General features: G+C 52.6%; 3 protein-coding genes across 4 annotated transcripts; all 3 read left to right on the top strand.

The window, feature by feature from the left end:
* The first annotated feature begins 1721 nt into the window (after window positions 1-1721).
* LOC109282567 (maestro heat-like repeat-containing protein family member 2B) lies at window positions 1722-10047 on the top strand. Its single transcript, XM_059719936.1, has 12 exons — window positions 1722-2154; window positions 3403-3542; window positions 4572-4694; window positions 5325-5487; window positions 5887-5985; window positions 6434-6585; window positions 7057-7200; window positions 8083-8175; window positions 8643-8712; window positions 8839-8952; window positions 9374-9447; window positions 9886-10047. Exons 1-12 carry the CDS (start codon window positions 2121-2123, stop codon window positions 10045-10047), a joined length of 1368 nt encoding a protein of 455 aa, XP_059575919.1. The 5' UTR covers window positions 1722-2120.
* Window positions 9485-17589, top strand: LOC132246607 (maestro heat-like repeat-containing protein family member 2B). Its single transcript, XM_059719935.1, has 16 exons — window positions 9485-10005; window positions 10494-10534; window positions 10874-11012; window positions 11587-11645; window positions 12287-12394; window positions 12750-12869; window positions 13103-13225; window positions 14170-14322; window positions 14673-14699; window positions 14902-15024; window positions 15437-15516; window positions 15902-16037; window positions 16188-16283; window positions 16650-16754; window positions 16942-17069; window positions 17477-17589. Exons 3-15 carry the CDS (start codon window positions 10946-10948, stop codon window positions 17005-17007), a joined length of 1263 nt encoding a protein of 420 aa, XP_059575918.1. The 5' UTR covers window positions 9485-10005; window positions 10494-10534; window positions 10874-10945; the 3' UTR covers window positions 17008-17069; window positions 17477-17589.
* A 468-nt stretch (window positions 17590-18057) lies between these two features.
* Window positions 18058-23242, top strand: LOC106738248 (maestro heat-like repeat-containing protein family member 2B). Of its 2 annotated transcripts, none has more exons than XM_059719708.1 (4): window positions 18058-18204; window positions 19354-19508; window positions 19806-19950; window positions 20540-23242. In XM_059719708.1, the coding sequence occupies exons 1-4, from the start codon at window positions 18106-18108 to the stop codon at window positions 20585-20587; spliced, it is 447 nt and encodes a 148-aa protein (XP_059575691.1). In that variant the 5' UTR covers window positions 18058-18105; the 3' UTR covers window positions 20588-23242. The 2 variants fall into 2 exon arrangements, with proteins under 2 accessions (XP_059575691.1, XP_059575690.1); XM_059719707.1 differs by having other exon boundaries at window positions 19800-19950.
* The last annotated feature ends 4216 nt before the right edge of the window (window positions 23243-27458 follow it).

Below are 27458 nucleotides of genomic sequence, written 5' to 3'. Positions count from 1 at the left end.
GGAAATAAGGACAAATGACACTATCGAATAAGAGAGAAATGCCAGTAGCACATGTGTAGGATGTATTGCCCTTGGTGGGAGTTTGTGTGCTGACATTTACCCCCCCTCATCCCCCCCAGGCTCACAAGGAGGGAAGGGCAGCAGGGTCCAAATGGAGGCCTTTAATGCTCAGCTCCTTCCGAGGACTGGGAAATCCAAAGGGCAGATCAGATGATGTGGGAGCTGGTTAACTGCATGCACAGTCTTTCATCTTCCCATATCAGTATAGCTCATGCCTTTTATGACTAGAGACAGCAACAGCAAGGCTCTGATTGAGATTGAGACTCCAGAGTATTGTTTGACACCAGTCCCAAGGCAGGACTGACACTTGTCCCCAGAGGTCTGTGTGAAGTGAGCCAAGAATCTTACTCCAGGTCCTGTAGAGGGGAATCCTAGCCCCAGACACCAACCCAGACTTCCTTCCTTCTTTAAATCTGAAAAGAGGGCATGAGCTAAGAGGAAACTGCACATGGAAGGCTTCCCATTTCCCATTTATAGAGGGAGTTAAGACGATGGCCTAGTTTAGAGAGCGGGTGAGCACCTGCAGCAGGAGTGAAAGGGTGATGTCCATTCCTGAAGTTCAAGCCAGAAGCATGCAATAATCAAGGGAAACTTCTGCACATGCTGCATGCCTGACCTGCCACTAGCAGGCACTATTTTAGAAGACCTCTGTTTGCGCTCAGCACCCTGTAAGATGCCACACAGCCAGCCTTAATAGCATGGCAAACTTTGGCATAACTTCCCTGATATGGAATTGAGACATAGCACACCTAAGATCACAGGCCTTGCTGTTGCTAAGTCAGAGAAAAGTGCTCCTGCAGGTAGCCCTGTGCAGAGGGGGTGTCAGCCTCTCACTGTGTTTTGAAGGAAGAAAAGGACTTGATTAAGCCAGATGCTGTATTCACGGAAAAAAATATAACAGCTCCACCATCTTGTACAGTTCCTTCAATCACTCCTTTATTTTACTTATCCTGCACGTCCTCGAGTGTATGCAGTCACACGCTGCACTTAATTACATCTATTCATTTAGCAGTACATGCAACCATTCTAGTATCATTGGGAAAAGTCTCCTCCCCCTCGAAGAATTACAGGCATCTTGGGAAAAGCAAGAGCGAACCCCCTGCAGTGAGAGTTTGACACATCAGAGGTCTCTGAAAAGGGACTCAAGAGGTCTCGGTTCAATTCCCTGCACCAGCACACGTCTTGTGGACCCGCCACTTACTCTTTCTTTGCCTCCCTACTCTCATCTGCTAATTGAGAATAGTGATCACTGGCAATCTGACAGGGGTTGTGTAAGAGTTAAACATGGCAGCAACGTGGGAGGGAAGCAAGAGCACTTTTATATACAGATTTCCTACCTCTTGAGACAGTTGTGTGAGATTCCTACTGGGCCAAGTTTTAAAGTCCTGAATCAGCGACTTCTCGAGTAGAGTTCATGGCAGCGTCCACCCCGCACCCACCCCTGGGGGCACTGGATGGAGGGGGCGGGTGGGGCCTCCATGTAGACAGACCCAGGACCCATGTGGGCAGGGTGCATTTGGCAGGCTGGATGGACAAGATGGTTGCAACCCAGTCCTGTAACATCTGAGGGCTACAACAAGCCATTTTGGACGACAAGATGCAAAAACAAAGGAGGCCAAGAAGTAGCAAGTGAGAGGAAGCTTTTCCTGGTTCCAACCTAGTTTTATTTCTTACAAATTCAACCATAGGCAGATTTAATTACTCGATCAGTGCTGGAAGGTACAGCGCACCTGGAGAAGACAGGAAACTCCAAGGTGATCTGGGGGACTAAGATAGTCTACATCAAATCAAATTGACCCTCCTCTGGGGATACTTGTATCTGGAGCCTTATGCAGCCCTGTGAAAGCTTCCATGATACGCAGCCTCTCATCGGTCAGCAGCCACCTGTGAGGTAGGACATGGTCACCTAGTTGTCATAGTGGGGCTTACATCACAAAGGCTGTTGGCTCACCTCTTTCCTGGGTCCTGGACCTGGAGCCTTGAGTGCCTCCGGACGCCTTCGCGATAGGAGCTGCTCAGCGCATTAGAGAAGGAAAGCTTGTTTAAGCTGACTTTGAACAATGGAAGTCATCGATCTGAAACTACCCAGCAGAGGTAAGATCCCCACGATGTTCTCCATGCCTAATCTCTAGTCCCACAGCCCTTCTTGGAAGCACAAGGAATAGCTGGATTAGCTCAAATCAGATTTGCTAGAGCTAGATTTTAAGTTGTGCAAACCACTGTTACTTGGTGGCCTGGACCGCAGCTTGACCAGGTCAGGATCAAGCCTTCAGCCTCTGGACACTGGCATGCCTCCAGTCATTGGAGACTGTGTTAGATGTTCTGGGAAAGGCCTCCTTCCATCTCCGGGGTATTTCTGACCCTGTCCCCCTTGCAGCCAGGTGGGTGGTGTGAGGTGTCTCTGCATACATTAGCTAAGCTGAAGCACGACGGCAGCCTATAGACGTGCTGGTTCGCGTTCTAATTAGAACCGGTTGGAGCAGGCTCAGTTAATCGAGTCTGCTCCACTTCCTAATTAAAACGCTCCAGCCTTGCCTCACTGTCATGTGGTTTAAGTGCCCTGCCCCCCACCGCCACATTTTAAAATGGCTGTGGGGGTGCTTTAACTAAAGCTCATTGAATAAGCTTTAGTTAAAGTGCTCCAATGGCAATGTTCAAATATGGGGTGCTTAATACATGTGACGGTGAGCCGTTTTAATTAGAATGGCTGTTGGGGAACCTCTCTAATTTAAACAGCCCCTCCCTATCCCTGGTATGCTTATAGGCAACCTTGCTTTCAAAAACGTTGTCCCTAAACCATCATTTTGGGTATGTGACCCAATTCTCCAACTAATTGCCAAGGAGAAAAGAGTTGTTATTGTCTGCATGACTTCCCTTATTTTCCGGAAAACAAATATCACAGTAATCTCCCCTTCCAACTGGCTGGGCCATTTTGCAAGCAAATCTCCTAGGATAACAGAGTGGGAGAAAGGGGAAGGTGCCTCTTCTCCCTGACCAGGTCCACTCTTGCCTCTTTGGCTGGTACAGCTGTGGCCATTGCGCACAGGACTGATGATTATAGGTTTTTAGCTTCTGATGCTGGCTAACACCAGAGCATCATCTCCACCCTATTGGCAAAGACGGGATTTTTGGCAAAACTAAATTGCACTAAGAAAAGTGCCTCTTTAGCAGTACCAGCTGCCTCAGCCCAGAAGGGTGGCCTGGAGAGCTCTCCCCTTGTTGCTGTGCTAGGAAACCTTTCCTTTGTAGCCAGGCTACAGGGTTGGGCTCCAGCAGAGCTGCTAGTGGGCGGTGATGAACGAGAACTACGGAAATCAACAGAATCCTTTTCCTCCATTTCAGGTTTTTCCATCAGTGATCCCTCTGCAGCGAGATGCCTGGTGGATCAAGCTCAGGGCAATCTTGGCCCAGAGTTTGGCCAGGCAGACATGGACCTTGACATTACTGTGAGCCTTCTGCTGGAGAGACTCCAACAGGAGGAGGTAGGGCGATGGCTTTGTGTCACATGGCTGCTCTAAGCATTTCCTTCCAGGCTGTGCAGGGTGAGACCCCAACTAAAACTGGTCCTTGTCCATCTGCTGGCTCTTTTCCGTTCCTGCTCTCCTTTTGAAGGTCACAATACAACATGCCCCCTGTTGTTATATTGTGATGTCACGATGATATCAGGGCACGCTCACATGGGCATCATCTCCCCCTCCCCAGTGGATGATAGATATGGTATAAGCCACATTCAAACAAGCCCTCACCCTACAGATAATGCTGTGAGCCTCCTTAGTGTCTTCCTCCAAGTATCTCACAGCATTGAGATATGAAATGTAGTTTCCCAGCAGCCTTGTGAGACTGGAAAGCCTCAGCCCAGGAAGTGAAGTGACTTGCCCACTGTCCCCCAGCGAGTCAGGAAAAGAACTGGGAATACAGCCAAGGGTGCTGAGCCTCTGCCTAGAGACCCTGGGCAACACATTTTCCCTGCCTGATTTGTTGTCATCCAAGTATGGCTTGGCTGGCTTAGCGCAACCTGGTTCACAAATATTTCAACTCCCTTGTTCACTCAGTAACAGAACTAATCGCACAATGGTTTTTGGCAGCATCTTGCCTGGCAAACTCCTGCTAAATTTGCTGCTCAGGATCACCCAACAGCTCCTTGTCACTCCCCTGGTGTCCCCATCTCTGAAAGAAATGCAAGTCACTCCCACCTCCCCAGTGCACTGGGGTGACAGTGCCTGTGATGCATCTGACTGCTTTTCTGACCACTTTTCTGTGTCTCCCGCCAGTCTGTTACCTTGTGCCCTCACAGTGCCTGACACTCCCCACTTATTAGTGCCAGCTGTAAACATCTGCATGAGAGGACAAACACAAGACACCCTGGGTTGTGTTCCTGTCCAGGAGCAAGGTCCCCCTTAGCGTGGCTGTAGAAGAATCCCTGGGTAACTGATGTCCAACATCACAGTCCTGGATGATCTGGCACTGGTCCCAAAGGAAACCCATTGTTCTCTTTCTCGGTGTGTTCCCAGGAGACAAGAGTCACCATTTACTCCAGCCTGCAGGAAGTCTTGCAGGGGGACATAAAGAGCCTAGACAGGGACCTTGTCAGGAGGATCATCCACTTGGCCTCCAAAGACATGAGGGAGACCCAGGTGAGTGAGCTCTGCCCAGTTTCTCCTCACAAGACTTGACTCTATGCATAGTTTGTTTGGTCCAATGTAGCTTGGGCCTGTGGTGTATCTCCTGCATGGACCCTGCTTAGAGGCTGCAGGCTTGCTCAAGACAGAGCTTCTCCAGATGGTTCTGGAGAGCAGGAACACGATCCAGCCCAGTGTTGAGCTCCTCTGAAACATGAGGCTGCTTGTCTGCTGAGAAAGACCAGAGTGCATAGGTGCTTTGCTGGGGACAGCATTGTCCAAGAAGCTTCCTGGTCCATGCTGAAGCTGTGTCCTACAGCCCAGGTGAATTCTGCGGTTGGCCAGCCAACCAGAGCCGAAACATTGTTCAGCCAAGTGTTTCAGCGGGCATTTAGGAGTGAGGGATCTCATGCAAGGAATTATTAGGGGCATGTAGTGAATTCAGGAGCAGCTAGTACAGTGTGTGGCTGGTAGGTGGTGGGGAAGAGAGTTTGCTTGGAACCAAGGATGAAATGGCACTGGGCCACTGGAGGAGCTGAGGCTAGTGCATCCTTCTCCCTCCCTTTCAGAGTTATCCCCAGCCTGACTTACCACTGTCTAAACTGTGCATCGGGCATGTGCTCCAGTTTTCTTTTTTGATTCTAGCAAGAAAAGGATGAAGTGCAGTTGGCTGCAGGAAAAACCCTCGTGGCACTTGCCGGCACCTTTTACAATTGGGTGATGTATGAGCTGCAGTGTCACGTGGGCATCATGGAGCTCCCTCCAATTTACTTCTTGATTACGCTGGGCGACGTGGCCTCAGCCTATGGTACAGCATTGCCTCCCTTGCTTCCGGGCTCTCATCAGGGATTGTGGAGGGAGGGGATAAATACCACTCTGTCCAATGGGGCCATCACAACTGAGCTGGATTTGGGGCCCGAAGAATCTGGCTCCTGGCTCTAAGGCGCCAGCACTAACTTCTGTAACAGCTGAAAGGGCCTTCAGGACAGGAAGGAGTGGAGATCAGGTGGGCAGGACCCTCCACTCCCTCCTCCTGCCCTGCATCTGGGCATGGGAGGGCAGCAGACAGAAGATTGCCCTACGTAGGGGCAGTCACTGTGGGGTTCCTCTGACATCTTCAAAGCCCCTTTGTGCTGCTCACCCTGAGAGTGAGGGATGCAGGTGGACAGGAATGTCTCTAACTGCATAATGTATCCTCATCCTGCAGCACTGAGGTCTGAGCCCTTCCTTGTGCTGACGCTCAGCAAATTGCGTTTTGTGCTGAGGCTGGTGGAGACCGACCAGATGAAGCGGGCGCTGTGTGGAGGTGAGTGCCAGCCCCTCCTGCAAGTGCCCCCACTGGGCACCCAGGGCCTAACACAGAGCTTGGGCCCTACTGGAGTGTCCCGCACTAGCAAGCGGGGCCTCCACTGCACTTCCTGGGCCTGATCCAACCACGAGTGGAGAACCGTCCCTCCCTGGGCTGGCTGGAGGCTCTGAGCAGTGAGCAGGATTGGGCCCTTCATGACCCTTGCAGAGTAGTTCCCAGGAGCCATCACCGAGGCTGGAGCTGCCTCTAGGCCCTGGGGCAGATGGTGCAGATTGAATCCTAGTTATAGCCCCTGGTCCGTGCTCCACCTGTCCCAAATTCTCCATCTGCCCCGAGCAGCACAGAGGCTGCTGGGACACTGTCATGACCACCAGGCGTGCTTGTCCTGCAGCACCTCACTCCAATGTTCCTGTGCAAACGTCTTGTCTTTTCTCCCCCTCTGCAGTTGTGGAAGGCTTTGCCCAGGCTGCCAACCTGATATTTCACGTCGGGGACGAGAGCCCGTTCCCTAGCTGCCGGGCAGCCGACTATGGTTTTCATGTGCTCCCTTTCTTTAATCTCATGAGCAGCAGCTGGCTGACAAGCGAGGACCTGGAGGTGAGGGCTGCTGTCTTTCTAGCTCCATAGCACAGCTGTCACGTTTCACTATTTCTGCCTATGTGTACAGTGCTGGCAGGGAAGACCCAGTCTCCGGGGCTCATATCACGTGTCTGAGAATCTGCTCTGCCCACAGGCAGTGTGCAGTTGCGTGCACTAATGGGTGCCAGTGGGCACTGGGAGCTCCTTCTGGGCATGACTCCTTCGGGGCCCAGGGGGATGGCAACAAGGAGTTTGCTCTCTCTGCACATGAATCTGGGCACATCAGCACAGCGGGGAGCCAGCCTCGGGGCCATATCCCACGGCCCCTCGCAGCTGCCGTAGGTGGGAACCATGCAGACGGGGCTGGTCCAATGATGGACCAAGGACACTGCTGATATGAGAAGGAGAAAAGCTGTGCCTCTTCCTGACCCAGAGCAACCTCCTGGAAAGTCTGCCGGAGGGACTCAGTCCTGCCTTTCTTCTCTGCAGCTGCAGCAGGCTGCGGTCAAGGCGCTGGGACCCGCAATGGGCCTCCTTCTCCACCATGAGAGGCATCGCAATACTGTTTTTGAGAGGCTCCCCTGTCTCCTGCAGCAATACGAGGGAGGGGTCGACAATCTTCATGTCACCATGGTGAGATGCCACCTGGGAAACCAGCATTGGCCCTTGTCTGTATGCGTGGCTGTGCGCACTGGCACACGTGCGTGCATGTACGACTTGCCCTAGGAACTCCGTAGCTCTTGGGGCTTTCCTGGTGCAATTCAAGACCCCTTAACGGATCGGCCTTGCCTACACTTGGAGGCTAAACTCACAGCAGCCGGGTCTGTAGATCATGGCTATGATGGGAATGCCGCTTCCATTTTCTAGGAAGTCTGATAAGGGCAGACAAAAGAAATGAACTACCAGACCACTCCTTCCAGCTGAGTTTGGCTCTGCTCCCTCTGGGCTTGGCAGGGATTATGGTCAGGGCCTGGCAGTTTAAAGCATGGAGATTTGGGGCTCCCTGCTATGGTTTACAGAAGTGGAGCATGTTATACAGTGGTTCTGCCTGTGGAGCGTGTCTCCTGCGCTCTGTCTTTGTTTGCACCTGGGCAGCCCCCCGAGGCAGCACAGGTTTACCCCAGGGGAGAATCCCACTTCAGCTCTGTGCTCCCTTGTCCTGTGTCCCTGGGGCTGTGTGGGCAGATGCTGGCTGGGCCTGACTCTGCGGTCAGTTTTGGGGCCTACGACACCTGTGGGCTGTGGGACCCACTCTCCTTCTGGCATCCTTTGGAAGGAATCTGAAACTCCAGAGAGTGGTAATCCAGGTGGGGTGTATTCAGGGGACTGGGCAGGGGCTCAAACAGCACAGTGTATTGTGGCCAGACTTGCAGATGTCGAAACTTCCAGCCCCAAAGCAATAAGCACTAAGCATGGGGCAGTGAGGTATCTTTTCTCACTCACTAATTTTCTGCTCTTGCTCACTCCACGGTTCTCCTCTCTAACCCTCCCTTTGACTTTCACCGTCTGTTGCAGAGTCTGAGCCAGCTCTTGGAGGTAGCCTATGATTTTGAGGTCCCTCTCCCCGATGGGAAACTCAAGAGCATCTGCTTTGCCCTGCACACCCAGGTAAGGGGAGGTTGATTCTGTACCGCTCATCCCAAGGCCCAGCAGGTCCAAGTCCCATTACCCAGACAGACCCAGCTGATGGAGGTGCCAAGCCCCACTCTGCTGGCAACGTCTCTGCTTGCCCAAGAAGAAGAAAACAGGTGGTGGCCTCCTTGTCTCCCTCAGTCCAGTTCAACTGATAGGAGGGTCCATGCAAATCCCTTTGTCCTAGCAAGTCAGGACCCGAACAATCAACCCTGTGGTGCGAGTCCAGCCAAGAGCAGCCATGTTGCTAAAGGGACTTGGAAATCAGGGTCCCCTCTTGCTTATGGTCTGGACATTTGAGTTCTTGGCTCTTGCTGTGTGTGATAGCAGTGATGTCTCCTGGGACTCAAAAGGACTCTGGACAGTGGGAGTTCAGGATCCATTCCACACTTTCACCTGCACCCAGCTGGGACTATGGAGAATCCCTTGCCTTCTTCCCACAGGTGTGTGATATCGCACAGATGCCGGGATCAGAGAACCAGGTCAAGGTGTTCTACTGCCTCCACCTGCTGGGTAAGGAGAGGGGGCTCCAAGTGACAGGGGTTTCCTTCAAACCTCCCTGCTCTGTGCCAAACCCTGGACAGGGGAATGAGAACGAGGAGTGCTGAGGCCACTGAGGTTTGCTCTTCTCCCCTGCAGCCTGTCTCTCCCCAGACCAGTTTATTTCCTTTGTGGGCTCCCGCCTCAAGACCGACAAAGAGGGAAGCTGCGTGGCATCCCTCTCCATCTTTAGCGGCATCATTGCTGCTGACTGTAAGTATGACCAGAGCAAATGTGCTGACTGCCGTCTTGGCTGACCCTTCAGGAACTGAGTTAGGACTGTCCAGGCCGAATGACCTGTCCTGCTCTAGCTGCGCTCAAGAGCTCTGGCTGTAGAGCTAGAGTCAGACCTCCGTCCTCTGCTGCTCGGTCCCAGAGGGCCAGTAGCACCCTGCATCCTGCTGGATGACACAGGAATGCTGGGGCCAAATCCTGCTCAGACACCTCTCCTGGCAGCACTCTCAAGTCGAGAGGTTTAACGAGCCCTTTTATGGCCCAAGAGACTTTCCCAGGTTGCAAAGTAGAGACAGGAGGTTGTGCAGGTCGCCACAAGCAGGTCTTTTGCAATCCGGGTGCCTCTTGCTGTGGATTGCTCCCAGAACACAGCAATATTGTGCCCTCCTTTTCCTTCCAGTGCCCGAGATGAGCCAGAAAAAATGTGCTGTAGTCAAGGCCATGAGGTGCATGCTTGGTGATCAGAGCGCTGAGGTGAGGTGCTTTGTGAGCAGTGGCTGTGCTGGGGATGGCACATGGACCTGGCACAAAATTCCCACCCCAGATTCTTGGTTCTTTTGTAGAGAAAACCTTTCTTCCCTATCCGCGTCTTCAGGGAAGGCAGTGCAGAGAGCCTGGCCCTCTGCTTCCAGAGGTGGGGAGAGTCAGGATCTGGGGAAGTGTCATCAGTTTGCCAGTGGGCAGGGGATCTGCTTTCCCTCCGATGCCAATATGGGACTACTGAGTAGGAAAGACACGCAGTTCTCTTGCCTCTTTATAAACCCTAGAAATAAAATTGGAGGCCTGGGGACCCTTCTCCTTCCCTGTCATCCTTTCCAAGGTTTGAGGGAGGGTTTGTGCCATGGCCGGTCCCTGCCCCCATTAGGGCATAAGGGCCGTCCTGACTCCAATCTGTCCTCTCCTCCCCTCCAGGTGAAGAAGGCCGTCCTTCATTTCGTCAGGACACTGCTCAGTGTGCAGGGCCTGGATGACTGGGCCTGGGACTTAGTGGCCTATATTTTCAAGCAGTCCAGCTTGTCTAGGAGCCAAATGGTAAGAGGAATGGAAGCTGGGGACTTGGGGCTTCTGTTGTAGCAGGCTGAAGCCTGCCATTGTCTTGAGCAGGAGTGTGGTGTGCCTCAGAAGTGCCAGGCTGAGTCATTAGAACCAGGGTCAAGGCGGGAGGGCCAGTTGGGTCATTCCAAGCTGGGAGGGAGAGCCAGGCAATGTGGGCTTCTCCAAGCCAGAGCTGCCCCAGATTTATGCTGTGCCACAGGGGAATCCCAGGGCCTTTTTGCCTCAGCTTCCCCACTCATCCAATGATGACTGAGCAGTGCCTGCCTCACAGAGGGGCTGGGAGTGAACGCTGCTTGGTAAAGCTCCTTGAGATCCAGGCACGGAAGGTGCCATGAAAGTGCCAGTTGTGCCCAGCTCCCCGAGCAGCCACGGGCGGGTGCATTGGGAATGGACAGGCTTGTAGCAGCATCACCCCCCCAGTTCCAAAGTAGTCCCACATGGCCATGCTCTCTTTCTCTTTCCAGCCACATTTCCTAAGGTTCAGGGGCTGCTGGCGCGACTCCTGGTGAGTAGCCCTGGAGAGGTACTTGCCAGAGGTGTGGGGAGGGTCAGTGGTGTGGGGACACGTGCCTGTAGCTTTAGCTGGAGGAGCACGCTCTGTCTCTTCCTACACTCGGCGCTGCCCTGTGCTGGCAGAGTTCCCTTCCCTTTGCAGAGCAGAGCCAGGCTCTGCCCCTGCCTCGCAGCCTGCGGAGGGGCATGCAGGATCAGCCTAGCACAGCACTTCAGCCTATGTCTGATTGCTGAATGCTCTGGACATGTATGGTGGAGGCCAGTTTCCCTCCTAAAGAAAGCCATGGAGTCCCACTCCAGAGCTGAGCCCCTGTTTCTCTCGTGCTGTCAGGTGGTTGCCTCGGCCCTGGGTGACAGCAGCCGCGCACATTCTGCCCTGCGGGCACTGTGGGCTCTGCACCGCATGATCCACCCTGCTGTTGGAGAGCAGTGGAGGGTCAAGATTCCCATCCTGCTCTCGACTATTGAAGGTAACAAGCAAGGAAGGAGCACAGTATCTCTGCAGAATGGAAAGGGAGAGGGGAGGGGAGGTTGCAGCCTCCTGGAGCCCCCTGTGGCACCGGTCCCCCTCTGCAACATCGCATGCTTGAGAGCTTCTACTCTTTGCCAGGGGGCGCGAATCCAGGGGCTTGACAACATGGAGGTTGATGGGACCCAGGGTAGGGTTTGCCCATGAAGGGCTCCACCAGATTAACCACTCTCCTGCAGTTCTCTGAACTCTTGGGAGGTTTCTGTTGCCAGAGGAAACCTCTGTGCACGTTGCCTTTCTACGAAGCCCAGTCCTGTACTGTGCTGTGCCGAGCACATCCGTGAGGTGCTGAGCACCCTCCAGGCCCCTTATGGCCATTTCTGCAGGGACTGGTCATGCACAACGTTCAGACATGCCAGCAGGGTATATACTAGAGCGCAGGGCCTGTGACCTTGGGATCCCAGGAGGTGACTGGGTGCGGATGCAGGAGTTGCTAAAGACTTGATGCCCAGGGAGGCAACTAAGACTCTTCTTCAGTGCCTATGGCAGTGACACCCTTCTTGTTTGCCTCCCAGCTTCAGGAAATCCTGAGACCTCCCAGGACAATGTGTGGTGGGAGCACCTGCTGCTGAAGGTACAGGGTGGCTCTCAGAGCTGCTGTTGCAGCCAGCCAGGGCTGTCTGAGAAGGGAGGGTTCCCTCATGCCTCAGGGAAATGAGGTGATGAAAGTCAATAACCCAGCAAGAGTCCAACTTGGAAGGTTTGCCAGTGTCCTTGAGTTTGGACCTGCATCTAGAGTTGTCCATTTGGGATCCTCCAGCCTTTCCGTACAGTCTTTGAGCTCAAGAAATGGAAGGAGATGAGGCCTTGGTTGGGGGCTTCTGCAATTCCCAGGTCCTATCACAATGCAAGTTCAACACAACAAATCACTCAAGTCCCTGGCAGTTGGAGGTGCCCGTTGTAGAGCCCATGGCGCCTTTTTGACTTGATCCAGCCTCCCCCCTCTACACAATCTCTCCCCAGTGGACAGGTTTCTTGGCACAATCTCTTCCACATTTCTGTCCACTGGTGTCCAGGTTGTGAAGGATCCTTGGGCAGAGATGAGGAGGGGAGAGCAAGAAGCAGGAAGATCCTAGGGTGTCCACCTGGAGCGTTCTCCAAAGGCTGCCAAGTCTCCCTGTGAGACTCGGGTGCTAGAAAGGGCAAAGAAGAGGAGGACGACAGAGACTCAGCCCATGCACCCAACCCTTTCTTTCCCTTCACTTGTGCCCTCAGTTCCTGAACATGACACTGAAGAGCATTGCTGACGATGCCTGGAGCAGTCAGCTGAGCCTGGAGCTGCAGCACCAGACAGCCAGTTATGCCTGCTCCTCCCCGGAGAAGGTGCGTGCTCTTGGCAACGGCTGGGTTTCTGCAGCTGTTTGGTGGTGCTGTGGCAGGAGGCTGCAGAGAGTTTCTCTCCACAGTTTGCGCTTTTCCGTTCTATTTTCTTGATCAAAAGCATTGTCCTTGGTCGTCTGCTCTCTTCACTGACCCGAAGAGAGAGCTTACTGGGGCTCTTTCTCTGTCTTTAGCTGCCATTTCCCTGCAGAGTGGGGCCAGTTATTCGGTGTGTGGGTGCTGGGGCTGGACTCTCTTGGTCCTTCCTAGGGATGGGTGTGTTTCTGGGCCGTTCTTGTCCTGACCAGCAGGCTGCTGTGTTCCCAGCTCTTTGGTGATGGTGGTCTCCTTCTTTCAGAGTTTCCTATATAAGGCACTTGGTACCACTTTGGCCTCTTGCCAGGATGTTGCCCATGTGAAATCCCAGCTCCAGAAATCTCTGAAGGGCACAGATTACATGAACGCTTCTGAGAGAGAGGTGAGGACCCTGTTCTCTCCAGACGTATCAGGTCCTCCCGTGTCCTCACTTCTCTGTTGCTTTGTGTCTCGGGTTTGTTTGCTTCCTGGCCTTCCCTTGTCCTTTCCCTCAGACAGCCCCCTGACATGTTGCGGGTCGGACGGGCAGTTCTAGTATCAGGGAGATGGGGAGGACTCTGGGGTCTGTCAGCCAGACAGCCCTGCTCACTCCCCAGTGCGTTTCTTGGCTTCCAGCACGTTGTGACCATCCTGGCATTCTCAGCCGAGGGCCACCTGGACCTCACCCTGGGCACAATGGAGGACTTTGGTGTGGCTCTGAGTAAAGTGCAGGTGTCTGGCATAGTCGGCCGCCTGCAGGTAATGGAGCTGGGGGGTTTCTCACACTTCCTTCCCCTAGAAACCCTTGAGAAGAGCAGCTTGGCGGTGGCTCCTCTCCCTGGTAATGCCCTCTCCCAGGGAACGTGCTCCACATCAGGTCTCCAGTGATACAGAGGGGAACACAGTTTCTACTACTCAGGTTTTTCATGTCCCAGGTTAATAAGTCAACAATTAACCAGCCCCTTTCAGGCACCGAGGCAACTACATCTGATGTTCACCCAGAGAAAGAGATTGTGTCTTTCTCACATCTTTCAGTTAGCCATGGGAGAGGAGACATGAGCCCTGTTGCCCAGCCTCAAAGTACCAGCTCCGAGTGCATAATCCACATGCCCCAAATGCTGTAAAATGGGCCCTAAGGTTCTCCTCTAGGGCTCACCCAGCCCAGCGGAGCCGCCACCATGGCTGAGCTGAGCACCTCAGCGCTCACAGGTGTTTGGGTCCAGGCCGCATCCAGCAGGGCGTTCACGGTGCCCCAAACACCTGCCGAGAGCTTCAGCTTCAGCTTCTGCGCAAAGCACAACAGGCAGAGCCACCTCCTTCACACGGACAGACCTGCCGCAGCCTTCCTGATGCATTGTGCCCAGGGACTCCTTACTGCCAAATACATGAGGCGGCCCTGGGCACAATGCATCTGCTGCCCCAGTTCCTGTGGGTCACAAACTCTCCCCCGCCCCTGCCCCGACTTCCACGGCTCAGAGTGGCACTGCAGCTCTCTCTGCCCGAGTCACCCAGGCTGCAGGACAGAGAAGATGAGGCATCTGAAACAAAGCACTGATGATGGTGCTGTCAGAGCTGTGGGTCTCCTGTGAGTGGCAGGGAGAGCCGGTATTGCTGCTGGGCAACTCCTTGGTCAGCAGTGACTCCTACTTGTGGGGCAGAAGGCATGGGAAGCCCTGGTGTGAGTGTCATGTCACCCTGTGCAGGACTATCACCAAGGGAAAAGAGCCAGGACCCACAGGGCCTTGATACTGGCCTACGGCCGAATTGCTATCCATGCCCCCCGAACACAGCTGCTCCCCCGCGTGGAGCATGATCTCATCAGGAAGGTCCTGCAGTATTACATGACCAGCTGCCAGGTAAGAGCCTGGGACTGCACCATGTCGGGAAGAGGCCTGCCATGGGACTGATGTCTCCTTTGCACTTGGGTGCCTAGAGAGGCTCTGACTGTCTGATCCTCCCCCTGAACTCACGCCTGTGATGAGCATCCATGTTAATCCTTCTGGGATGATGTGCAGTGGGAGGGACCCATGCATGGAGAGTGCTGGGATAGACGCTCCTGACATCCTGTCCTGCGCTGGAGCGGGGCACGCATTCATGCCCTTGCACTGCTCAACACTCCCCAGCCCAGCCCTTTTTTGGACCTGGCAGGGAGCTGTAGTCTGGAGCCGTCCAGGCATTGACAATTGTTTTGCATTTCACTTCCCAGGTGCTTGGCATCAACTTTGTCAATAAGGTAAATGTTCAATGACCCCACCTCTGCCTGTGCTCTTCCCACACCCTACCTGCAGGAGGCACAATGACCTTCCCCAGGCAGGAGTCCCTGCTGCTGCCATGCTTCTCATATGAGATGGGCGTTGGCCTGGGGCTTTCAGGGACCTGTTGGTTCTTGCCCATTCCTCATCTCCATCTCCTTGTTGTTCCCCCATGAAATTCAGGACCCGGACCTAAAGCTGACCCTGATCCGGTCGGTCACTGAGATCAGCCGTGCCATCCAGGACGCAGACGACTCCCAGAGCTTCCAGTTTGCTTACAAAGAGGAGCTCCTGGGGTACATGCTGGTGAGTGGGAGGAGCCCTGGGGGGCAAACTGCAAAGGCCCTAGTGGGAACCTAATGGGACTGGTTTGCCTGGGAGCAGCTGTTTCATCCCCTGGCTAGGATGGGATTCTTGGAGCCTCATGAGGGGTCTGCTTGGGGCCCAGAAAGCTGGTGCCCCTCGAAGCTTTGTAGGCAATGCTGCATTGCGGGCTGCTCTTGGAGGGCCCGGCTGTGTCTGGCGAGTGACTGGAGTACAGCTCTGTGCCCTCTGCGCCGATGCCATCGACCTGAGCAGGATCCTGGGGCAGTAGCCAGCACAGCCCTGGCTCTGTTTATGGCTCACCTGGGAGGGCAGCCTGGTGGGTTTGTGGGGGGAAGCTCTCTGCTTCCCACATCCATTTCCCGTGTGTCATGTCTCCGTTTCTGCCTTTCAGGACTTCATGAAAGAGGAACCAATGGATTCCTTGGCCTCTCCTGTTCGCCTCAGGGCCATGCTTGCCATTAAGCACCTGAGGTAGGTGATTCCTGCCCTGGCCCTTGGCACTGGGATGCCCTGGTCAGAGATGAGCTCCTTCCTTAATCCTCCGTTGTTCTTCCCATCAGATCTGGAGCTGAGACACCTGCAGGGCTCAGGTCACAGGCTGCTCTCACTGCAGCTGGGGTCAGAGGGTTTGAATGTGTTTGGTCCACTTGGAGATTTGGACTTGAAAGACTTGGTGGTGGTGGTGGTTGTGGGACAGCTAGCAGTGGCTGGGGGGAGTGCCAGGAGCTTGTCAGCTGCCAGGTCCAGCGGGGTTTGGATTTCGGGTTCTAGGTTCAGATCATATCTTAGCACCCACTTTCCCTTGGGGCTGGCAGTCAGTGTGACAGGGCTTTTCGTCCTCTCTTTCTTCTGCCAGCAAGGTGAAACCCTCACTAAATCGGGATGAAAACAGAAACATCCTGGATGACTGCTTAAAATGCCTGCTGCCTCTTCCAGCTGTTCAGCAGCTGAGGGAAAAGAGTGAGACCTCTCAGGACTCTGTCCAAGTACAGGTACACCTAGACAGCATCACCTGCTGGGACCTGCTCCCCAGCCTGCTCTGGGTCCTGGCAGTCACCCCTGGCCTCCCTAGAATGGTTCTGGGTTTTGTGACGCATGCTCCCGCTGGCCCTGAGCTTCCCTCTTCTATCTCCTGCTTGCAGGCACTGCACGAGTTGTCCATGCAGGCCTTGGGCGAGCTCATGAGGGGCCTCCTTGAAGAAGACCCCGCTGAGAATTGGTTCATGGAAATGGTCCATGTGAGTAGCCAGCAGGAGCAGGCAGAGCTGTTTTCCTGGGGAAGGGGAAGCGGGGCAAAAAACAGGGAGGAAGGTTTCCCTCAGCAGGGCAAATGAGAGGGGAGTCTCCCAAGGTGTCCTTGAGGCAATGCATAGTAATTCCCTTGCATCCCGTTGACATCCCTAGTAGCTGCATCTTCTTGTGCCATGGTCACTCAACAGCTGCTCTGGCTTCAGGGGAATTCAAGTCTGCCTGGGGTGTATCCAGCTGATAAAAGAAGCAGATTGCTTGGAGGGATTTCAGTGGTGATGGTGATGTGTGCTGTTGAAATGGGTCCTCTGAGCTGTTGTCAAGGTTCCTCTGACAGTAGTTTGCTCTCCCAACAGCTGCTTGAGCCATGGATCTTCTCTGACAAGGAGCGGGAGAGAGAGAGGGCCTTGCAGGCCAGCTCCCAGCTTCTTGTTGCCTATCAGGAGACAGTCTATTGCAGAGTAAGTATGGTCTAACTCTTGCCTTGATGTCCTCCTGGCAGCCTCACCCTGAGATGTAGAAAGCTCCCCTAGCAGACAGGGCCCCACAGGGATGCATTTCTGTTTTCACCTTCCGGATCATACATCTGAATATCACTCTAGCCAGACACAGGCACATGTCATTCATTTCTTGTTCCTTTTTTCTCAGCTACAAGAGCCTTTGGAGCAGTTTGGGTCCCTGCTGGGGCTGCTGGCCCCATACACTTGCAGCTAGCTGTCTTGCTGCATCCCGCCTGTGGGCCGCCGACTGCATTTTCTGCCTTCTGCAGCTACAAAGTAAGGGCACTCTGAGTAGGTGCAAGTGACTCTGCCCCTCTTCTCCCTCTGGTAATGCCTGCTCGTCTGCTCTGTCCATTCACTGCTAGTCTAACGACACCTGAAAAGCACCTCAAAAGGGCCACGACTGGCCCTTGGAAGATCTCCTCCTAGGAGAGAAGAAGTGCGTGGTGTGAAGGGCCTGACCCTCCTTTGGGAAGTGTGAAAAGAAGCCCGCCTAGCAGAAATGGGGAGAGGATTGTAGCAGCTCTGATCCCGCTGCACCTCTGACCCCACTGAAGTCACTTAGACCTCAAACATCATCCTTGGACCACACTGCCCATGACACCGCACATGGTTCCTCCATGGAGCCACGGTTCTGTTTCAGACATCATTACAGCACTTTTTCCTCCTTATTTTCATTCCAGGCCAGTCCGGGACAATGGATGCAGCAGAGGGGGAGCTGAGAGGTCTCCGGGAGGAGCTCAAAGCTGCCAGCCCTGAGGCTGTGCTGACATCATCCTGCCAAATGGCGAAGGTCAGTGGCTCAAGAAGCTGGTGTGGAGACTCTGGGAGCTGGGTGTCCTTCATTGTCCGTTCTTTTGCTCACACGTGGTTTATCTCTTTCTTTGGCGTGCATGGGGGAGGCATTTGGGACACATATGGTTCACCCACTGTTTGCCCATGTCCATGTAGAAAGAATAAGTCAGAGCAAGATTAGAAAGTCTGGTAGATAGCATCCAAGTGAGAGCCTCAGCCAGGACTTGGTCTCCTCATGTGCCCATTTTAACTTATCCTGAGGTGCAGCTTGGCTGTGTTTGTGTTGTGTTGTCAATTGATGCTCTCTCCGTTGAAGAACGGTGGAACGTTCAAACCCAGGATTCACCTCTTGCACATGCACCATGTTGCCGTAAGGCCCAAGCTTATACACGGCACCACTCTTTAATATCTGTCTTGAATTCTGGGGTTCAGTGCAATTTCCTTTCTTTCTATTTGTCTCCAGGTCACTGGCAAATTCTTGCCCTCCACCTAGGCCCTTGATTTGGTGGGGACAATAATGGATGGCATGCTTTCTGCCAGCCCCATGTGTGCCACAGCAGCAGGCCACTGGTTCTGTGCAGTCCTGAGGGAGAATGGAGATGCCCTTCTGAATGAGGTAAAATTGAAGCTGAGGAGGCTTTCTGCATTTGCCTTGTGCTTTTCAAACACTGCTTTCTTGTGGAGTGGACAGCAATCTTAGTGTTGATCCCTGGACATGAAGCAAGTTCCATTTCCCTTACTAGCCAGAGATGTGGGGGGGAAGAGCAGATCAGCCGCATCCAAGAGAGAGAACACAGTGACCTAGATTATTGAGAAGAGCTTTCAGCCCCAGCAGGTTTGGAAACATAGACTGTGGGGCAAATACAGCAGGAGAGGGCAACAAGGAGCCTGAGGCACCCGGCTGTGGCTGGGCTGGAACACCATGCTTAGGCATGAGGAACAGATGCACACTTCCCTCAGTGCCACACCATGCAAAGGGTCCACAGCAAGGCAGGACCTAGAGATGGTTGTGTATCCTCAGGCATTTCCCAGCCTTGGTAGAGGCTATGTGAAATGCTCTTTCCATCCTGCTCCTCTCTGCAGGGTTGGGAACAGGACGCAGGAAAGACTGTATGCTAGAGATACTGCAGCCTCCACCCTCTCCCTGTTCTGGATGGGACTGGCTATGGGCAGCTGGACCTACTGTCCCGCAGGCCCGGCCATGTGCAGAATAGGGAGGTGCAGTTAGAACTGAGAAGTGTGAACTCCAGTGTGCAGTTCCAGCAGAGCTGGTCTCACCTGGAAAAATTACACTTACAATCATCTTGCTCGCGGTCCCAGGGATTCTCACAGGGGTTCTGACGTTGGCGGTGCTTGTTGGTCCTGAGCTGAGCATCCACACAGCAGGTCAAAATTAGCTTCTTCAAACCACCCCCAGATGTCGATATTTGTTGGGGTGTTTGTGTGAGCAGGTCAGGCAGAAATGGGTCCCAGGCAGACATGCAATTAGATTGTAGGTGTGTGCACATGGGTGAGGGAAAGGCTGAGGGGGTGCAGGCTGGTTGGTGTCTGCCCACATGTCATGGTGTCCATTTTCACCCCAACTAGGGGCATAGGGACGTGCTCACTTCTTAGGATCAGCCGGAGGCAGCAGTGTCTGGACACTGGTCCCTCAAAGCGAGGAATTTCTAAGACGGCAGCAAATTGCCAAACTGAGGGAGGGCTTGATTTGGAGTGTGCTGGCTGAATGAGAAAGGGACCCTTGTTCTTGCTATTTTCTCTCCAGGTGCCAGACATCCTGTCCACTATCTTTATACGGATGCCAACAATGCAGGAGAGGTCCATGCGAGGCTTCCTGTTAGAAGGCGTTGGCATTCTTGCCATGTTTCACCTAGAGGCAGTGATCACCAGCCTCCTTGCCAAGCCTCTGCCAATGGACAGGTACTTGCCACTCCCTACCTCTTGTGCCTGGTGGCACACACACATCCCATAGCCTGGCAAAGCCCATAGAGTTTCAAGTCAGCTGCAGATCCTTTGGGTGACTTGGTAAGAGTTAACGTCCAACTGTGTTTGGGTAGGAAATACCAGGCTCATGCCTAACGGCATTGGCAGATGACATCACTGTGCCCCAACCCCGTCCTAGGCCAGGAGAGCCCTTGGCCTTTGCTTCAGTGTCCTATTGCTTCATGACATCACAGGAACATCTGCAGCTCATATGTAATTTGTGTTCAGTTGCAGTGACACCTCTGAGCTCTGGAGGGCCTTGGGGAGGGATGATGTCTCCACCCTCCATATACTCCGTTTGCTTCTGGAGAAGATCCAATATCCAGCTGGCACAGAGGGTAGCCCATCTGAGGGCACTGCAGCCCTGGGACCTCTCGCAGTAAGTGACAGCCCAAGCCCAGCTCTCTCCATTCCCCCTTGAGGGCTAGAGTCCTGGTTCTCAAGAGCTTGAGGTAGGATGCCAGGTCGTGGGGCAAGCTTTTCTCCCTTGCTGAAAAGGATTCCCAGGGGCTGGGGGAAGCACAAGTACAGGAGAGAGACAGACAGACAGACAGACAGACAGACAGAGAGGTGGTTGCAAAGCAGAATGGGAAACTGTGTGGAGGGAGGGCAGAGGCAGGAGGGAAGGGCCACAGAAGGAGACACAGGCCTCCTGGGCAGCCCTGGGCAGGGCTCTGTTGCTCAGGGCAGCACTGATGCAAAACCCAACCCCAGGCTCCCTAGTTAAATGCTGGCTCCTGCAGGGCTCTGGCACCAGCCAGGGGGAGAAACTGGCAGCTCTAGGGAGAAGCTCCCTGTCTCAGCACATGATGGCATCACTATGACTGTTTCTCTCCTCTCTCTCCTTCCTTACCCCAGGTCTGTGTCTCAGAGGGATGCTCCCTACAATCAGTCCTGACTGCTCTTTGCTCAGTGGCCAGGAAAAATGAGTTGCACTGGATTTCACTCTAGCCTTTCTATGTTTCCAGGTGTCCTGTCCCAAGCGCAGCTACTCCAGTCTGGCCCAGGGGTGGTAAAGCCTGGAGAGACCCTCACCCTGACCTGCACCATCTCTGGAGAATCCATCGCTACAAGCAGCAGATGGTGGCATTGGATCCGGCAACCTCAAGCATCAGGGCTGGAGTGGATGGGGTATATTAACTACAGTGGCGGCACCATCTACAGCTCAGCCCTACAGAGCCGAATTTCCATCTCCAGAGACACCTCCAAGAACCAGGTCTCCCTGCAGCTGCACTCCATGACGGTCGCAGAGACCGCCATGTATTATTTTATCAGGGACATCACACAGTGACTCAGAGCAGGGCAGGGGCTGTGCAAAAAGGGGAAGTGGAGTCTGTACAGCAAATCACACCAGCTTCCAACTGACAGCCAAGTCCCTTCACAAACACATCCCACTGAAGACTCCCCTGTTTCTGTGCAAGCATTGCCACCTGAGCTCCTCACCGGGAACCTTTTACTCAAATAGGCATGCTAAAACTGGGACAGACTTTCACCGTGACCTGCAGAGTCACAAGTACCTCTGCCAGGAGCAGGATCTCTGGCAGCTGCCTTGGGAAGGAGCTGTGGCAGATGGGGTCTTGATGTACAGGGACCGTACACTCCTTCTCTGCAGAGCACAATCATCATGTCCACAGACTCTTCCAGCAACCAGTTCTTGCAGCTATGCTCCCTGACACCTGCAGATACTGCCATGGATCACTATGTTGGTAATAGTGTTGCGAGGACACAGAGCAGAGCTTGGCTGGGCACAGATGGAAGGGGATTCTGCATGAGCAGCTTTCTTTCTCAGTGGATATTGGGGCCAAGCCGTGTATCATTCCCTGCTGGATCCACTGCTCCTGCGGAGGGACCACAGCTGGGGAATGTAATTAGTCCCATCATTAGCTCACCATGGGCTGCTTCTAGTGGGGTGGGCCTGCCCCATCTCAGCCTGCAATGGGCAGGACTGGTTTATTACAGAAGAGAAAGTGCTTTGCCTCCTGCATTCCCAAGGTCCAACCTCCACTTCTACAAATACATTCCAGTATGGGGCAGAGACTGCCAGATGAGATGAGGGCAGGTCACATTTAGGCAGGGACTCAGAGCTGGAAGCACTTTCCATGGAGTCTTCACTGCAGGACACAGCCCCCTCCCTCCCGGTGCGAGACACAGGCCAACAGAGGGATCCTTAAACCTGTCCTTGGGAACCCCCACCCTCTCTGCTCAACCCTTCTGGAGGCCACAGACACAGCTCAGGGTAGGCACTGGGGATGCAGGCCATGCCCTGGCTATCAGGAGGCCTAGGTTACACTGAGGCAGGAATTACGCCCGACAGAGTGCTTCTCTCTGCTGAGACTCTCCTGCTCAGGGAGAGCAACAGCAGACACAACAGGCCAGGAGGCTCCTCCTGGCTCCCAGGATAGTGCTGTGCCCTCAACCCCTTTGCCTCCTTGCCTTGAGACACCCACACCCTATCAGGGCACATGTACAGACCAAGGTTCCCTCTAAGGTGCACGCATGCATGGCCACGCACAACTAAAAGTTGTGCCCCCTTTGATAAGTGTCCCACGCTGGACCGAGGCAGCACGCTCACGGACCGAGGCAGTGCGCTCATGGACCGAGGCTGCGTGCTCACAGACTGCTACTCCTTAGAGGGAGCATTGGTACAGATCTGAGCCCAACAACCAGGGTGGGGAGGAGACACCCTTCCTATAGGGACATCACCCCTGCAGAGTGCTCCCAACCTGACCCCCGCCACCTCTTACCCTCCACGGTAATCCCTGCTTGGGGGCTACTAGGTAAATGCAGACCCTGGGTTCTGGAGCCTCAGTCCATGCCCAGCCTCTGCCCTGGCCCCTCCTGCCTGCTGGGGACTCTCCCCCACCCCATTGACACAGGAATGCAGCCCTCCTTCATTTCTTCTCTCTTCTCTTGTCTGCCCCTACCTGCAGTTTCAAATAAAGTATCCGGTTATATCTTTCAGTCAGTCAGATAAAATAAACTAAGTCTTATACTTATAAAAGGAATGTAGGGAGTGCTTACCGCTGAGAAGACATTACTTGTCCAGGCTAGGGAACACTGAGACCCGTTAAGTGAGATTTTTTAATTAGGATCTCTTACCTCTGAGTTTTGGCGCCACGGGTGTCAGTTGTGTCCCCAGACTGTTCAAGCTCCCAACTCGGTTGGCCTTCCAGACTGCGTCCCCACTTTGTCGACCCATGTTCATTGTGGCATCAATGATGACTCCAAGATCCTTTTAAGGGAGACATATCTTGTTGATCATTTTAGGAACAGGATGCCCAAAGAAAAGGATCACCCAGAGGCACCCCTTGGAAATGGCCAGTTCTTAGCTTTTCAGGCAAAAAAGGAGTGAAAGGTAAGAACTGGCCATTTCCAAGGGCTGCCTTAACTCTGAAAATGTTGAGAACCACTGCTCTACAGGTTGAACCAAAGCACTTTGGACTTTACTCTGTGAACCTTCACTGCCTGAACTAAACCCCCCTGTTGTGTAACAGATAGAAAAGGTCAAAATATTTTCATCAAAGCACAGGTTTTCATCAGAAAAAAAAAAAGTTGTTCCAATGGCCTGGAATAGTGTGCTAAATAGTATTGATTTTGAAGAAAATCCTCGTGGGGGAAAAATTCCTAAGAAAAAAAATTCTGTTTCATTTTGTCAAATTCTGACTTTTGGCTTTAGAATTGTGTTCATTTGTTTCAGGTTATCTTAGTCGTTTAGATTTATATTTATTACTGATATTGTATCAATGCTAGTGCAATTTTAATTTCAGAAGCATTGATGTCAGCTGCTATTTTTGTACCTATTGAAACATTTTGAAACATTTTGATTTACAAAACAAGACAATAACTGTCCCTGTTACAATGAAATAGCTTGATCTGGATCTTAGTGCTGTGCGGTTAGAACAATCAACACAAACCTATGTAGATTAACCAGTACCTGCACCAAGATCCTGTCTTCCTTATCAAAGCTAAATTAAACCATGCAGAAATGGCAAGGGTTCCACTTTAGAAGATTCAAACACCAAACTAGGGAAACTGGGACAGTTTCCTGATCTTACCCTGTTAATAAAAAGAACCAGTTTTTCTCTAGTGAGTTGAACTGTTTCAGTTGAGGTGCCCAACTTGCGACCTCTTCAAGAAGCCATGAACCTGCTGGGATCTTAGCAACTAACTGCCCAGCTACCTGGTCACTTCTGAAAACCTCTGCAGAGAGCAGGAGCTGGCTACTTGGCTAACAGAAGAGTTCAGAAAACTCTACTGATTGCATGGGATTTGCTCCACGTGAACATCAACCTACATGTCCTTTCTGTTAGAGCAGGTCAAATGGCACTTTTAAATCAACTCTGCTCCATTCAAAATGAGACGATTTCCACACCTGCAGAGGATTAGATGCACAGGATGGGCTCAGTGAGCTCTTGTCTTCCCCTAACTTGGCAGCTCTCAGCATTAAAAAGGTATTGTGACTTCTTGAGGCTGCAGTGCAAGACATACAACTTTGAAGAACCCGCCACTTTACTTAATTCTTGGCTTCGCCTGTGTCCAGGTAGTGAAACAAGTCCTCTCAGTTTCTGATTTCCGCTTCTTTCCTCTCAGTGTAGACTGAGCCTCCCTTAGCATCAATAATATTTCCTGTCTCTGCTGGGGTTACCTCAAAGTAGTTGCCTTGACACAACTAGGTGTACTACTATGAACACTTGAAAAAGGAAGTGGTCTCATATCAGGCTCTGTTGGCTCCTAATGCCCGCTATGAATTGCTTGTCTTTCTAGCTTAGCGCAGGGGCTGGCAACCTTTTTACAGACAACACCTTCAGCTTTGCCATGAAGTTTTCCAACCTTACACTATCTTTCATACAGCAAATGAAGCTGTAAATTAGCTCGGGATGCAACACATAGTAACAGGTTTTCAGAAATTGCCTCATAGGTGTGCGGGCCGGGAGCAGTCCGAGGCCCTCGGGGGTGCGCGGCGGGCTGTGGCCAGCAGCCCGGACATGCCGGGTCGGGAAAGGCAGGCAACACGCTAGAATTAGGCACGGACGCTTAATGGTTGATTCAAGATTGTTTACTTACACCGAAGATGGTCGCGGTGTAGGCTGGACAGTTTCCCAGGCAAAGCTTCGCTTAAGTCCCCAGTTTAAGGGCTCGGACAGAACTCTGGCACTCACACAGAGTTGTCGAGGCTCCGTGGAACTTTTTTGCACGCAGGGAAGAGGGATACGTCAAGGATTGCGATCGGCGACGGGGAGAGGCTAGAGGCTGATCAGACCCCTGTTACCTTCTTGATATTCACGCTGGGTCCAATAGGCTCCACAGCGCTTAGAGATCTTCACGAGACGTGAAGTCTCCTCCTCCTGATGTTCGTGGAGTCCTCCAACTTGGGCGGAAACCACAAAAGCCTCTTATATGGCTAGCAAGCCAATCGCTAGCTGCCATGTAGGAATAATTTAGAACTGACCAATAGCGGGGCACAAATTAGAATACAAATGGCGGGAACTCCTTGCAACATGCATCTCTCTTCTGCAGCTAAGAAATGCACCCTGCAAAGAAAGTTACAAATGGCGGGAAAATAATTTAGCAGTGCCGAAGCACACACAAACAAAAATCACAGCCTTTGGTTGTGACAATAGGTAGGGACAGAATTGATACCCAATATGATGCATCTTTGCAAGTCAGAAAAGCGACGCATGCTGTCAAGAACAATGCCATTTCTCATCATGTCTTCTGCTGTTGTGAAAGATGCCTCCAGCCTGAAATGCCTCATTTTGTTTCTCATTAAGGATGGCAGAATTTCTAATAGCTTTCCTTCTCTCTCACTGTACAGCATCAAATAGCAATGTCTTTCCCTGAGTAACCATTTTTTAAATATTGGAGACACTTACCAACCCCGTAATGTGCTATTTGCTTCTGACTTAAATTATACTTTATGCTGTAAGAACCTGGCAAGCAGTGGCCACATTCTGCTTCATCTAACAACTCTCTCAATTGTTGACAAGGGATATTTAGCTGTGAATCGTCTTCATCTGTTTTGCCATGATATTGTATATCTGTGTTGCATTCCGGACCCCTTTGGTTAGCCACTCCTGTGGAAACTGTTGTGAATGAGGTGGAAGGCCACAAGAATAGGCATGACTTGTTTGTAAATAGTCCAGGAAGATCCAGAAAATACCAGGCTTATTGCAATTATCCTCTTGTGTGATCTGCTCAGCTATTTGGTACCAATCGCCCTCTTCTGTCCGGAAATTCTGCGCCTCATCAATTACGATGTGTTTCACTGGTTTATAAAAGTTGTTTAGGAAAGAAACTCAGGTCACAGACTGGCAAATGTTTTTCTTTCTGCAAAATAAGAGAGACATAAGAGGATATTGATAAATATTGGTCTATGCGGTGATACAGTCCCTGAGTCTGCTCATTCTCTAAATGCATATCTAACTAAGAACATGAATTGGAAATGTGCAAATTACTTTTGTAATGTCTATGCGCTACAAGACACAGAAATCCCTTCTACGTTGGACAGTCCTTCAGCCTGAAATATGGGCGTGGAGGAAACTTACCTGAAGCCAGAGAGAGGTGGCGGGATGCTGTGCTGGCAGCTGCTGGTGGTGAAAGTGAAACCACAGCGGCGGGATCAATGGGAAAGTCCGCGTCTGTGTGGGTGCGCTTTGTAAAAGCATGCCAGGGCGATTGGCCATGTGGCTACCCCCCGCCGAGATAAAAGCCCCAGCAGGAAGGAACTGGGGGGACCGGAAGAGGCGTTCCCACCTGGCTCAGACAGGTCAAGGAGGACCGAGGGACCGGCAGTCGAAGAGGTGTGGCACCCCAGAGGGGGAACCACGGGAGACAAGGTGGGCCAGCTAGGGCCCAGCAAATCACCTATGAGGCCAGCGTGGACAGAGACCAGCAGCAGCGGTGATTGGGACACTGGCGAGGATGACGGAGCCAGAGCCCGGACGCAGACAACAGGCAAGAGGTACCGAACCCGGGGAGGGGGTAACCTGTTAAGGGGACCTGAAGTTCGGGCAGAGGCTGACATCCCATGAATCAGGGAACACCAAAGGGCAGCGGTGGATGCCCGTACCATCGGTAGCTCACACTTAAGAAATTGAGTGTCATTAAGGGCCAGAACACCGGCCCCAATGAATAACATTGCGAAGAACCAGGGGAGATGGGATTAAACATCTTCTTCCCACTTAAGAACTAATCATCATCAAAGATGTGGCAGGCGTGACCCCTGGGGAGCTGACCCAAGGCTGCTCTCAGGAGCCTGGCCGTGCAACCCAGGTGGCGGTGGCGAGGTTTGAAGGAGACCCAGATGTGTGATGCTCGGGGAGAGAGGCACGGGAAGCTACATTGGGTAATCATAGCAACACAGGACTGTGTAATAACAAGTTGTGGTTATACCAACTCCGTTATATCCTGGCTCTGGTTCCTACCAGCCAAGACTTCTACAGAGCACCCTGCAAAAACCCATAACTAAAAGGGGGTAACTGGGTCATCATCCCTGGGCCCTGACTGGGGAGAGGGATACAAAAATAGGAGCTTCTAGCCCTGCTGCTGCCAGGGCACAAAACTGCCCAGTTATATCTCTATAGAAACCATGGCTGAACAAGTATATAACCAAATCTAAGCATAGGAGTAGGTCCATTAGGATGAGCAAAAGTTTAACAGTATGCATAGATCTGTGCCAGGGTTGGAAATCGCATAAAAATGTTTATATTATTCATGGTGAAAGGGGCTGCATGCTAAACGAAACTGGAGAACGTATAAACCTGACAGTGAGTGGTCATAGTAATACAGGGCCATGTAACAGCAAGCCATAGATGCATCAACCCCATCACATGATGGCTGTAGTCAGGGATTCCTTACTACAGTCAGGCGTTCCTGGGGAAACTAAGG

This window comes from Alligator mississippiensis, chromosome 16 (genome assembly GCF_030867095.1).
Source record: "Alligator mississippiensis isolate rAllMis1 chromosome 16, rAllMis1, whole genome shotgun sequence".
In the NCBI taxonomy this organism is placed as follows: domain Eukaryota; kingdom Metazoa; phylum Chordata; order Crocodylia; family Alligatoridae; genus Alligator; species Alligator mississippiensis.
The sequence above is the reverse complement of the archived record's forward strand: the minus strand, read 5'-3'. Positions and strand labels throughout refer to the sequence as shown.